Source organism: Malaclemys terrapin, chromosome 17 (assembly GCF_027887155.1).
Source record: "Malaclemys terrapin pileata isolate rMalTer1 chromosome 17, rMalTer1.hap1, whole genome shotgun sequence".
In the NCBI taxonomy this organism is placed as follows: Eukaryota; Metazoa; Chordata; order Testudines; family Emydidae; genus Malaclemys; species Malaclemys terrapin.
In genome coordinates this window covers 708,512-720,525 of record NC_071521.1, presented here as the reverse complement: position 1 = coordinate 720,525, position 12,014 = coordinate 708,512, and the positions used below count along the sequence as shown (strand labels likewise).

The window sequence follows — 12,014 nt, the reverse complement described above, 5'->3', positions numbered from 1 at the left end:
ATGCAAGTGGAGTCTTCAGCGGAGCTCCACTTTATTACAAGATTCACCTGCAAGGATCCAGTTTCAGGATCCGGGCCTTAAGTTTTAAAATAACATCAAATATTTAAACTAAAAAGTTTCTTTTGTCATCTGTCAATGAAAATCATTAGATTACCGGATTAATTTGTATATCATCAGAGTGGTTTGTTTTTCGCTTTTGTAAATGTTTTTAATTATATGTTTAAATGTAATTTTCTATCATGTCGTTCTGTGACTTGCCATTTTCCTTAGTTTTTTTTTCTTTTTAAACACTTCATACCTGTGTATACATCATGGTCTCTATCCAGTGTGGTGAACTGCTTCCCGTTGTGCCAAGTGAAAGAGTCCCCAGCATTGCCATTGTAACGACCCAGTCTCAACTTGTAATATTCACTCTCTGGCTCCAGTCTGAAACTGGCATATTCAGCAAATACTTTTCGACCTGACCAGTCTTCCATTGTTACAAGCAGTTTGTAGTTGCCTTGATTTGTTAGCCAATAAATATTTTCTAAACCCAGCCAGTACTCTCCATCTATGTTACCAAATCCTTGCTGTGAAGAAATAGTGACAAATAGATTACTGTTGCAGATCCGTTTTACTTTTAAATCTCAATGCATCCTTAACCATGGCACCTTGAGAATGACTACATGGGCATATTTTGAAATTCCAGTGCAACTTCACCTTGGCCCAAAGTATGTTTCAGCACTTGACACCACTACAAAATTTTTCAGAGGAAGGTACAAGAAATCATGTAGTGGACACTCATGGAATAATCTGTCTATTGGGAAGTTTCTTGCCAACCTATCAGTTAGTGGTTGGTTTATAACCTGAAGCATAAGTGTATACTCCTTATAAAAGTAGTTGTATCCTATCTACCATAGCGGTGGATGGTCTCATTATTCACATATGTCTAATTATTTTTTCAGTCCTACTAAGCTCTTAACTGTAAGGGCTGGTCTACACTGGGGCGGGGAGATCGATCCAAGATACGCAACTTCAGCTACGCGAATAGCATAGCTGAAGTCGAAGTATCTTGGATCGAATTACCTGGGGTCCACACGGTGCGGGATCAATGGCCGCGGCTTCCCCGTCAACTGTGCTACCACCGCTCGCTCTGGTGGAGTTCCGGAGTCGACGGTGAACGTGTTCAGGGATCGATATATCGCGTCTTAACGAGACGCGATATATCGATCCCGGATAAATTGATTGCTACCTGCCAATATGGCGGGTAGTGAAGACATACCCTAAATCTCCCATTAAGACAGGAAGAGAAAACAAGCTTCATTTGTCCTAACCTTGTAAGTATCCCAGTTCCTGAAAAAGTTGACTGATCCATCGAGTCGTCTCTGAATGACGGTCCAGCCACCAGGGTCATGTCGCTGGTCACACCAGACCTGCATAAGTCGATTTGTATTTTCAGGTTTCACAAGATAGATGGAACTGGTGTCATGGCCATCTTCTAATGCCTGTAGACAGTCTTTCCACGGTCCTGTTTTAAAATAGAAACACTATGCATTCAGAAAATAATTGTGCTTGTTGACTTTGTCTTCTGGAAATATTTGAATGTGGAACATTTTTTTCCTGGCATGTACTAGACATGCTTCTGCCAAGTATTATGCGTAACCGTTTTCCTAAAAAACACATATTTTCTCCTTTGCATATGGAAGGTGTAATGTCCAGTAGTGAGCTTGCACAGACCTGGGCTTCATTTGGTTTCACGAGGTTCTTGAGCCCTTTTACTTAATTTATTCCTTGGCAAACCATATTGTGTGTGCTGTTTACACAGTGTATTAATTTATTGACCTTGGCTGCCTGCATGTTTTCATTATGCAGTATACAAAACATGGCAGATTACACAATCTATTTTTTAAAGCATAACCATACTTTTTAGTCTTATTCAGCATAAAGGATACTTGGAATTGCGGAAGACTAAATAGTAGTTGAAGTGCAATTATAAAGGAAGAAAATACTTCTAGTATGTTCAGACTTACATGCACGCTGGTGATTTGGATTTAATAGTGTGATGAAGGGATGCATAGTGTAAAGTATGGAGTGTAGGTTTAAAGTATGGAGCATGACATTGTTCTACCACCTGGCAAAAAGAATTCACAGTATCCAAGTAAGGGAGGAGAAAGATATTCATTACAAATGCAGATGCAGTCATATTTAGGGGGATAGTTCAGGGAAGGCAGAGTAGCTGGTAAGATCACTTGGAAGCACATGGGAAAGTCCCTTGGTCTTAAGCATAGGATTTGTGTGGTCAGGGAGACTGAGTCCCGTTAAGCATGTTCTTGTTTGAAGACTCCCCTCTGGATTGTGTCTTGTGGTGAAGTGTCTCTCCAAGATGTGACAGGTCAGAAATTTAGGAGTTAGCTGCTTTAAGGTGTGTAAGCTAGTGGGCAAACTAAGTGGCTGGGTAAGGTAGAATAAAGTTCCCAACAACCATGCAGTCCAAGACACTTTCTTCAAGGCTGAGTTTAGTTCAAACAAAAGCAAATTAATTCATAATATTGTGTACCTTCCAGCCAGCGGGGAAGGGAGAGCGTATACCCCTTCCTGTTAGTAGCTGGGAACAGTGCTTAATTTTTGCTAGGGCTCTAGGCTTGGCAGTTCATAGCCCCAGCACCTCTGACAGTTACGAAAGCTAAAAAATTGCATGAGCCCTGGCACCTCTTTCATTACAAATTAAGTACTGGTCTGGAAGGACAACTAATGGAGACACACACCCCTAGGACTTCCCTGACTCAGGGTTCTTCCTGTCTGCTGCCCTAGCCCTAGAGGAAAGAAGCCTTAAACCTGGTTTCTTATAGGTTACATGCTTGTATTAGCCATTTGCCTGCAGCTACAGCTCCCTCTTTTAAATGTCCAAAGAGTTGTAATAGGCACACTGGGATGCATGCATACACCCCAAAGCCTGGTGCCCTTTATACAGGCTAGAATTTTCAAAATCATCTAAGTGGTGACATAAGAGCACAACTCCATTTGTTTCTGTGTCACTTAGACACTTTTGAAAATTGCAACTATAGGTTTTAAAAAACAAAATAAGGGAAAATAGCTGTTAAATACAGGAAAAAACTTTACTTGTACTTTTTAAATTAACTTTTAAAGACAAAATCTATATAGTAAAAACATTTGAGAGACATCTCAGGATAATGAATGTCTGGAAATATATAACAGACTGTAAAGTAAAACAAAAATAGATTTAAAAAACATCCTGTGTGGAAAGACTGTCATTCCTTTAAAATATTATCTGATTTCCTAAGTGGGCACCATCTGAGTGCCCAGGAAGGAAAAAAATTGATTGGTAAAAAGTGCCCAGTAGAATTCTGGATTTTTTGTTGTTGATCCTTTTGCAAAAATATAGTGTGAGCTAACTATGCCCATCTGAACACCTAGGTATGTTGCAAAAAGAAAATCAGAAACCTTAGTGAATCCAGGATTCACTTGCTTAGTAACTATATTTTGAATTTTAATATTTTGGTGCCTGCATAACATAATGGTGGAGATATTAGAAATGGCTGCATGAACAGCTTTGTTCAGTTGCTATGGTTATAGTGAGTGAGCTGATAGAAGGAAATGATAAAACTGTTATCAGTAAGTAACTGGTCCGGATCAATTTTTAAGGGAACTGAGGAAGTATTATAGTACAAGAATGTTTGATCAACATTTGTAAAGAGGCCAGAACTGAGCTATGTAGTAGACAGACAGATCTTTTTCCTTTTAGTAATAAAACAGTCAAGTTGACTTCGGCTTCTATTCTGGATGGGGGATTTTCCAGCTGAGCTGCCCCCAAAAATAACATTGGCATGAAGATCAACAGTAGACTCAGCAATATAATATACCATTATAGACATTAGCATTGTCACACTGATATCTGAAGGCAAGCAAAAAACAATAGATCAAAAATGTGGTGTGATATACTCCATACACAGAGGAGAAAGAAAGCTACCCCATTTGCTGGGGTGCAACACATTGGTTTCAGGTATGGAGGCCATAAAGCAGCTATTTGTAAGAGATTAGACTTTTTTTTAAAGTTTCTAGCTCAAAGAAAATGTTCTCAATGTGGATATACTCAGATTCCTCACTAATTGGTCTGGTATAAGAACCTAAATAGAATTTGTACAGCATTGTTTTCAGAAATCTTTAGACAGCTCTAGTAGCTTTGCTACTGTGCTCATATTTTTGCCAAAAAAACAGAAAAGTTACATTAACAAGACTCACGAGTCAGTGATCCCTTCAGAGTCCAGACTGAGAGAGAAAAGAGAGGATTTAGTAAGTATTCCTCTTTGGAATGATACTAAATTGTATGTTGCTATTATAATTAAACATAGTTTTAAGTTTATACAGAATAAATACTTCTGTTATAAAGACTTGCCATTGTTTTGCATTCATGTAAATGAGAAGATTATAACGAGTTAGCTTAGTTCACACTGTATCCCCTGTATTAACTCACTGCAAGTAGACTAGCAGTGGATAGTCTGTGCCACTTGTTCAATAAATTGTAGGTTAGTTTAGGTGAACTTTGTGATATTTTAAAAAGCCTTTTGTAAATATTCAAGAATCCAATCTAAAGTGGGTGTTTGGGTTTTTTAGCCTGTGTCCAAATTATTTGATTTTTGTATTTCTCTTTGTCCTCAGCAGCATAGTCCTGTGAATAGAATGCTGCTTCTGAGCCCAATTTCCTTTGTTGCTGCAGATACAAGTACATGTTCTTGGCTGCTTAAATGAAGATGCAGCACTCTGTTTTAATATCTCTGTTTTATAGTGTTAAAATGCAGGAGACAGATGACATTGTATTTCTTTCCAATATCTGGTTCAACAAATTTAACTTGACTGTGTTTATTTTATTTCAACTTAAATACAGTGAGGTTTATAAGAAAGAAAAATACATGAGTTCCGAGCTGTTGTGGAACAAACTTCTACAGGAACTGAGGACCATCACAAATTTTTGACTTTGGCTTCTTTCACAAACACATAGTATCATGACACTTAAAACAAACAACCCCTCCCCAACTAAACAAAAAAACAACAAACACTACTCTGCACACATAGTACTTCTCTAGGGAAGAGGATGAGAGAGAGATTAATCACAGCACTGTAAAGAGCTCAGATACTAAGGTGATGAGAAAGGTATGAGAACCTGAATAGAATAGAATAATGCTTCCTCTCTCACTGTTACCAGTTAATCTTCAAAAATAGCTTGAGCTCCTACGTCAAAGAGTGTGTTTCAGAGTAACAGCCGTGTTAGTCTGTATCCGCAAAAAGAAGAACAGGAGTACTTGTGGCACCTTAGAGACTAACAAATTTATTAGAGCATAAGCTTTCGTGGACTACAGCCCACTTCTTCGGATGCATATAGAATGGAACATATATTGAGGAGATATATATACACACATACAGAGAGCATAAACAGGTGGGAGTTGTCTTACCAACTCTGAGAGGCCAATTAATTAAGAGAAAAAAGAGTGTGTTATTATGGTTTCAGACTAAAAGGAAGGCAATTTAAAAAAACTCACTAAACAAGCTGTGTTTGGTCTCACTAATTTAAGTTTGCAGACTTGGGATTTTATAATCATGCAAATATGTACTTTCAAATAGATGTAAAAATGTATGTGTCAACAAAACATCTGCCAGTGCTGAGGTCTCTAGTATGATTCCATTTAATTACTACCATTTAATTATTCTAATATAACGGATTTTTGGTTTGATATGGGAAATGCAGTGGTTTTGAACTATTTTTGCTTTTCTGCTATCATCCTAATGAAATCAGTGAAATGTAGGGATATGCCTGAAGTGATGGACATGGCAACAGATCTGTTCTACCTAGTGATGTGAAATACTAAACGGTTAAACAGTAAGCATTAGTCTTACCAGTTAACTGACCCTAACCATTAACCCCCAGCCCTGGGCCGGCCAGCCAACCCCAACCCCAGGCCACCCGACTGGCCGGCTGATCGCAGCGCCACGCTAGCCGGCCGACCCGCCAACTCCAGCCCCGCACTGGCCCGCTGACTCCAGCCCTACACCAAGCTGGCCGATGCCAGCCGACCCCAGCCCCGCACTCCGGCCAGCCAGAGCAGCCCCAGCCATGCCAACCCTGCACGCTCGCCAGCTGGAGTGACCCCAGTCACAGAGGCCCTAACCCCTCTCCCTTTAGTTGGTTAACTGTTTAAACGACATAATTTTAGTAGTTTAAACAGTTAACTTTTTAAACAGATATTTACATCTCTAGTTCTACCTTAATGAACCTCTAATGTTTAGTAGCAGTTAGTAGATTAAAGGATAATCTCGGATCACTGCTTTTAGGAATGTTCTAAGATTAATTTATATATTATTAAATTACTATAAGGTCGGTGCACACCTGATTGAAAGACTTACTCAAAGAGTAAGTTCATTGTCAAACTGGGAGGACATATCATGCTGTGAGTGGAGAGTATGCTTACAAAATGTATGGATGTCACCAAGCCGGGAGGGGTTGCAAGCACTTTGGAGTACAGGGTTAGAGTTCAAAGTGATATTAATAAATTAGAGAATTGGTCTGAAATCAATTAGATGAAATTCAATAAAGAGAAGTGCAAAGTTTTGCATTTAGGAAGGAAAAATCAAATACACAAATGCAGAATGTGGAATGATTGGCTAGGCAGCAGTACTGCAGAAAGGGATTTGTGAATAATAGTAGATCACAAATTGAATATGAATCAAGAGTGTAATGCTGTTGAGAAAAAGGTGAAGGGCATTGTGGGATGTATTCACAGGAGTGCCATATGTAAGGCATGGGAGATAATTATTCCACTCTATTTGGCACTGGTGAGGCCTCATCTGGAGTTTTGTGTCCAGTTCTGGGCTCCATACTTTAAGAAAGAGGTAAACAAATTGGAGAGAACCCAGAGAAGAGCTACAAAAATAAGAGGTTTTGAAAATATAATCTATGAGGAAAGGTTGAGAGAATAGAACACGTTTAGCCTAGAGAATGTTGCGGAGGACATAAGTCTTCAAATATGTAAAAGATTATTATCAAGAGGATGATGAATACTTGTTCTCCATGCCCACTGAAGGTAGGATGAGAAGTAATGGACTTAATCTGCCCCAAAGAAGATTTAGATTAGATATTAGGGAAAACTTTCTAACTATAAGGATAGGTAGGCACAGGAACTGGGTATCTAGGGAGATAGTGAAATCTCCAACTTGGGAGGTTTTTAAGAATAGGTTAGACAAACTTCTGTCAGGAATGGTCTAGATATAGTTAATCCTTCCTCAGCATAGAGGTGTGGGCTAGATGACCTCTTGACGGCCTTTCCAGCCCTACATTTCTATGATTCTGTGATTATACAAGAGCAGTGGTCCCAACCGCTATAATTAATTTTGTGTAACAGTTTCCACGATAACACTCGTAACTTTCAGACACACGTAACTTTCTGAAATGTTCACCTTTATATATAAACTAAGGGTCGAATCCTGAATTGTGGTTAGCATCTGCAGCTTCCACCTTTCAGAATATGACCCTAAAACAATAAAGATGTACTGGACCATTAGGACAAAAATATCAGTTTAAATATATGAAAATGGCAAGTAACTCACAAGTTATTACAATGCACTTGATGATTTCCTGTTCTGTTCATTCCCTCTGGGGCACCTGGCATTGGTCACTGTCGGAAGACAGGATATTAGATTGACTAGGTGGACCATTGGTCTGACCCAGTATGGCCATTCTTATGTTTTTAGGGGTATATTTAAGAATGTATAAAAATATGATACATAGTCTTTTTAAAAAAAATCATTTGTGACCATATGATTATAGCATACATGGTCAGAATTAAGATTGTGTATGCAAACTTTAACGTTTCCTAACTTTTGATTGTTTAGCCATGCAGCCTTAATGTTCCCTTAATGTAGTTTCTTTTATGGAATTACTTTGTTGATCAGCAGCTTTTATCATTAAAAATATAGTAAACTGTTTTATGTATGCATTTTAAGAAGTAATTTCTTGTTTCATAACTGTGAAAGAAACACATGCAAACCACAATCCACATTTTCCTTATAAAATAGAAGAATATTTATTTAAGTAAAAATCTGAATTTCCCACAAAAATCATTATGTCCTGTGCCAAGAAATTTTAGTTTCATAATTGTTGTAAGTAGCTAGTGAATGTGTGTGTGTGTGTGTGTGTGTGTGTAATTTAGTTTCCATTTTCATGAAGATTCTAGCTGTATTATGTGGAACAAATCCATTTAAGCATACATTGTCAAAAGACTAATAATTCTGGGTATATCCATTTCTGTGCATTGAACTTGAGATATTTTGAGGGTCTAATTTTCAGAAAGTGCTATGGATCTACCTACCAAAGTAGAAAGAAAATTCCATGAACTACAGTCATTCAGCATTTCATGAACAAAACTGGTTAGTGCATATTTGAGATCTGACAGCAATTCTAGTTGCCATAGTTTCTGCAGATAACTTTTGCCAAATGTAATCTTTTCCTCCCAAAAAATATAATGGAATTATTGAGTTACACGGGGCGACTTGATGAATGGAGATAATGAATGAAAGTGCTCTTGGCAATTGGAAGCCATGCAGAAAGTAAATGTTACAGATGATGCTAAAAATACCATAGGCTGGCAAAGTTTTCATTTGTCATGTGGTTAAGATTAGGGTCTCTTTCAAGTGGTGCACTGCAAAGCCTGCACAAGGCAGAATATTTTGGTAAAGTGTCCCTTTTATATGTCTCTATTACAGAGAGAATATATGACCATGCAGTTATTTTTCCCATGTACTGTGTAAAAAGCGGTACAAATGACCACCTGTAAGAGCCATTTTAGATTAAATCTGCTGGATTTTGATTGCTGTGTGTTCCACATTGTAGAGTGTGTCCCATTCAGTTTATGTAATGTAAGGATATCTATTTTGTAATTCTGGTCAATTTACATAAACATGGACTGCATATTACAGCTGAGTAAGAATCCAAGAAACTGTTGTTTTGTGTTGTTATAACTATTGGGAAGGAATGAAGGAGTTCTGGTCAACATTTCAGACTGCGTGGTAAATTGTTGTTTCAGATTTGTCTGAGTCAGAGTTACATCATTTTCTGTCTCCATTTGATCTTGGTTTGTATCAGTGAGGCCTCTGCTGCTGTTCATACTGGCAGGCTGACCTAAAACCTTTTTGCTAGCTGTTATTAGTCTTATAAAGTAGTGGTAGAGAATTTAGTAGATTTCCTTTTCACTTTCTTGTACAGTTCATTAACATAATGAGTTTTATTTTATTTGAATTCATTTGTTTGTAGAGGTGACATCTGTTATTGTTGAAAACTTCTACTAAACAGTTTCTGACCAATTAATATTGGGACTAGCAAGCAACATTGCTGTATTGACAATTGCTCTTTTTACTGGTGATCACGATGTGAATACAGGATAGAAGTTTTTATGGTTAGTGAAGGCAGGCATCTCTTCCTCGTACAATAAACCCCAGCCAGAATACAATCTATGGCAAGAGTGGGCAAACTTTTTGTCCGGAGGGCCACATCTGGGTGGGGAAATTGTAGGGTTGGGGCAGGGGGTTGGGGTGTGGGAGGGAGTGTGAGGTGTGGGAGGGGCTTCGGTGTGCAGGAAGGGGCTCAGGGCAAGTGGTTGGGGTGTAGGAGGGGGCTTAGGGTAGAGGGTTGGGGTGCGGGAGGGGGCTCAGGGTAGGGGGTTGGGGTGCAGGAGGGGTGCGGCAGGAGGTTGGGGGCTCAGGGCAGGGGATTGGGATGCAGGAGGGGCTCAGAGGCCAGATTGAAAGCCCTGACAGGCCGGATCCAGCTCGCAGGCTGTAGTTTGCTCTCCCCTGTTCTATGGTGATTGTATCTCAGGATTTTAACTAATTTAAACAGGAGCAGGAGAGACGTTTTCAACATACTGTCATTCGGGGATGTCTTGAGCCCTTACTTAGAGTTACCCACTGGACAGAATATGTAATAGTTATGATTATTTTGGATAGTGTGAGGATATTTATTGTGACACTAAGATGTTCCTGTTTGCAGATTTCTTACACAGAATTGTAACAGATACTTGTATCTTAGAAGAGTTGAGCCCTTTCATTGATTTACTGTATTTGAATATTCAGGTACTTTCACTATGGATTCATGGTATGCCCAGGAGAGAAACTCTGGAAACTTCTGTTAGCATCTAGATACTTTGGCTCAGATTTTTAAAGGTATTGAGGCATAGTGATGCTCACCGTTACAATTCCTAACAAATTTAGGAGCCTAAATCTCATTTTCAAAAGAGATTTAGGCATTTGGGGTATGTGTACACTGCCATTAAACAACCGGGGCTGGCCCATGTCACCTTCCTTAGATTTGTGGGGCTTGGGATTAAGGGGTTGTTTAATTGCAGTGTAGACATTCAGGCTCAGGCTGGAGTCCAGGTTCTAGGCCTGGTCTACACTGGGGAGGAGATCGATCTAAGTTATGCAACGTACTAAGTCGACGTACTTAGATCAACTTACTGTGGTGTCTTCACCTGGTGAGTCAACTGCTGCTGCTGCTCCCCCCTTGACTCTGCCTGTGCCTCTCATGGCGGTGGAGTACAGGAGTTGATGGGAGAGCGCTCAGGGGTCCGCCGATCCGGCGAGTAGTGTAGACATACCCATAGGATCCTGCAAAGGGGGCAGATCCCAGAGCTTGGGCTCCAGCCCAAGGCTGAACGTTTACACTACAATTAAATAGCCGATGAGCCCAATTCAGCTGACATGGGGCAGCCGTGGGTGTTTAATTGCAGTGTAGACAAAACCATAGGACCAAAATCCCATTGACAGTAAATAGGATTGTAGTTCCCATGTGCCTGAAAATGAGACTTAGGCTCCTAATTCAATTAGTAATTACAGCCCCGAGCATCAGAATGCCTAGATACTTGCATTTTTATATAAATGAGCAGTACATTTAAAATGATGTTATAATATTTGGCTTAGTCATTGTGCGGCATGGTACCATCTGGTTCATTGACTGCTGTCTTGTTTGCTGTATAATTTCCCATTGTTGTCTATTTGCTGCATATGCTGTGGATGGAGAAAACTGGTCCTATTCAGCTGCTGACATTTATGACTGTGAATGGAAAACATGTACAGATGGTAACTTTGTTTCATGAATTTTATATTTACAATGAAAAATCACTCTTTCGGGAATTAAAACAATATCTCAGTGATTTTAATTTTATTTTCACATGGAACCAGACAGCAAAATCTTCAGGGGCAACTTTCAACAAAATGCTTTATAATAAAATAACACATTTTGGCAAATGCGTGAATGAAAGCATGTGACCCTAATCCTATCCACACAAATTAATTTGTTCAAGATAAAACTCATGTCTTTCAAATTATAGCACTCCAGAGATGTTTGTACATGTTTAGACTGGGATTTGTGAGCATTCTTTCTCTAGAAGTGCTTCATTGTATGATACAGCAATATCTTCATGTTGTTTTTGTGATACATTCTGCCAGTGCTGTTCATTATGCATGCATTGATTTTTATCCTCTCTTGGGATTTCCTAGGCACTTAAAAACAGACCATGATGTACCTGTTGAAATACAACCCAGAACTTCAAATGTTCCTATTATATTCATGACATAGTACTGAAACCAAAAAGGGGCAATGCCTCTATATCTGTTTTAAATCTGACAGTTTTTTTATAGAAACCACATTTCTCAGTTATATGAATATAGAAAAATGCTCATCTTACGTTTTTAATCTCATTTTGGCATAGTAAAGCCATGTTTCTGAAGAGCTTTTAAAATATTATTAACAATACATTTTAAAATAGTGATTGCTTTATTATGTCACAGAGTAATATTATTATTATTTATTTGTAACATAGTCAGGGAGCAGGGTCTGGTTGTGCTAGGCGCTGTACAAACAGAACAAAAAGACAGTCCCTGCCCTAGAGATCTTACAACTCTCTCCTGCACATAGTAATTATGTATGTATGATAGATAGAATCAAGAGATGATTGGTGGGATTTTCCTGA

General features: G+C 38.9%; 2 protein-coding genes across 14 annotated transcripts in view; one reads left to right on the top strand and one right to left on the bottom strand.

Annotated features, from left to right (window-relative positions):
- Nucleotides 1-12,014, top strand: part of RALGPS1 (Ral GEF with PH domain and SH3 binding motif 1) — a 377,097-nt gene that overhangs the window by 189,229 nt on the left and 175,854 nt on the right. The window lies entirely within an intron of this gene.
- Nucleotides 1-12,014, bottom strand: part of ANGPTL2 (angiopoietin like 2) — a 31,963-nt gene that overhangs the window by 1,791 nt on the left and 18,158 nt on the right. The window contains exons 3-4 of the mRNA XM_054007755.1: nt 1,314-1,507; nt 299-569 (exon numbers count right to left, since the gene is read on the bottom strand). Coding sequence (XP_053863730.1) covers nt 299-569; nt 1,314-1,507 — 465 coding nt within the window. The remainder of the gene's footprint in view (nt 1-298; nt 570-1,313; nt 1,508-12,014) is intronic.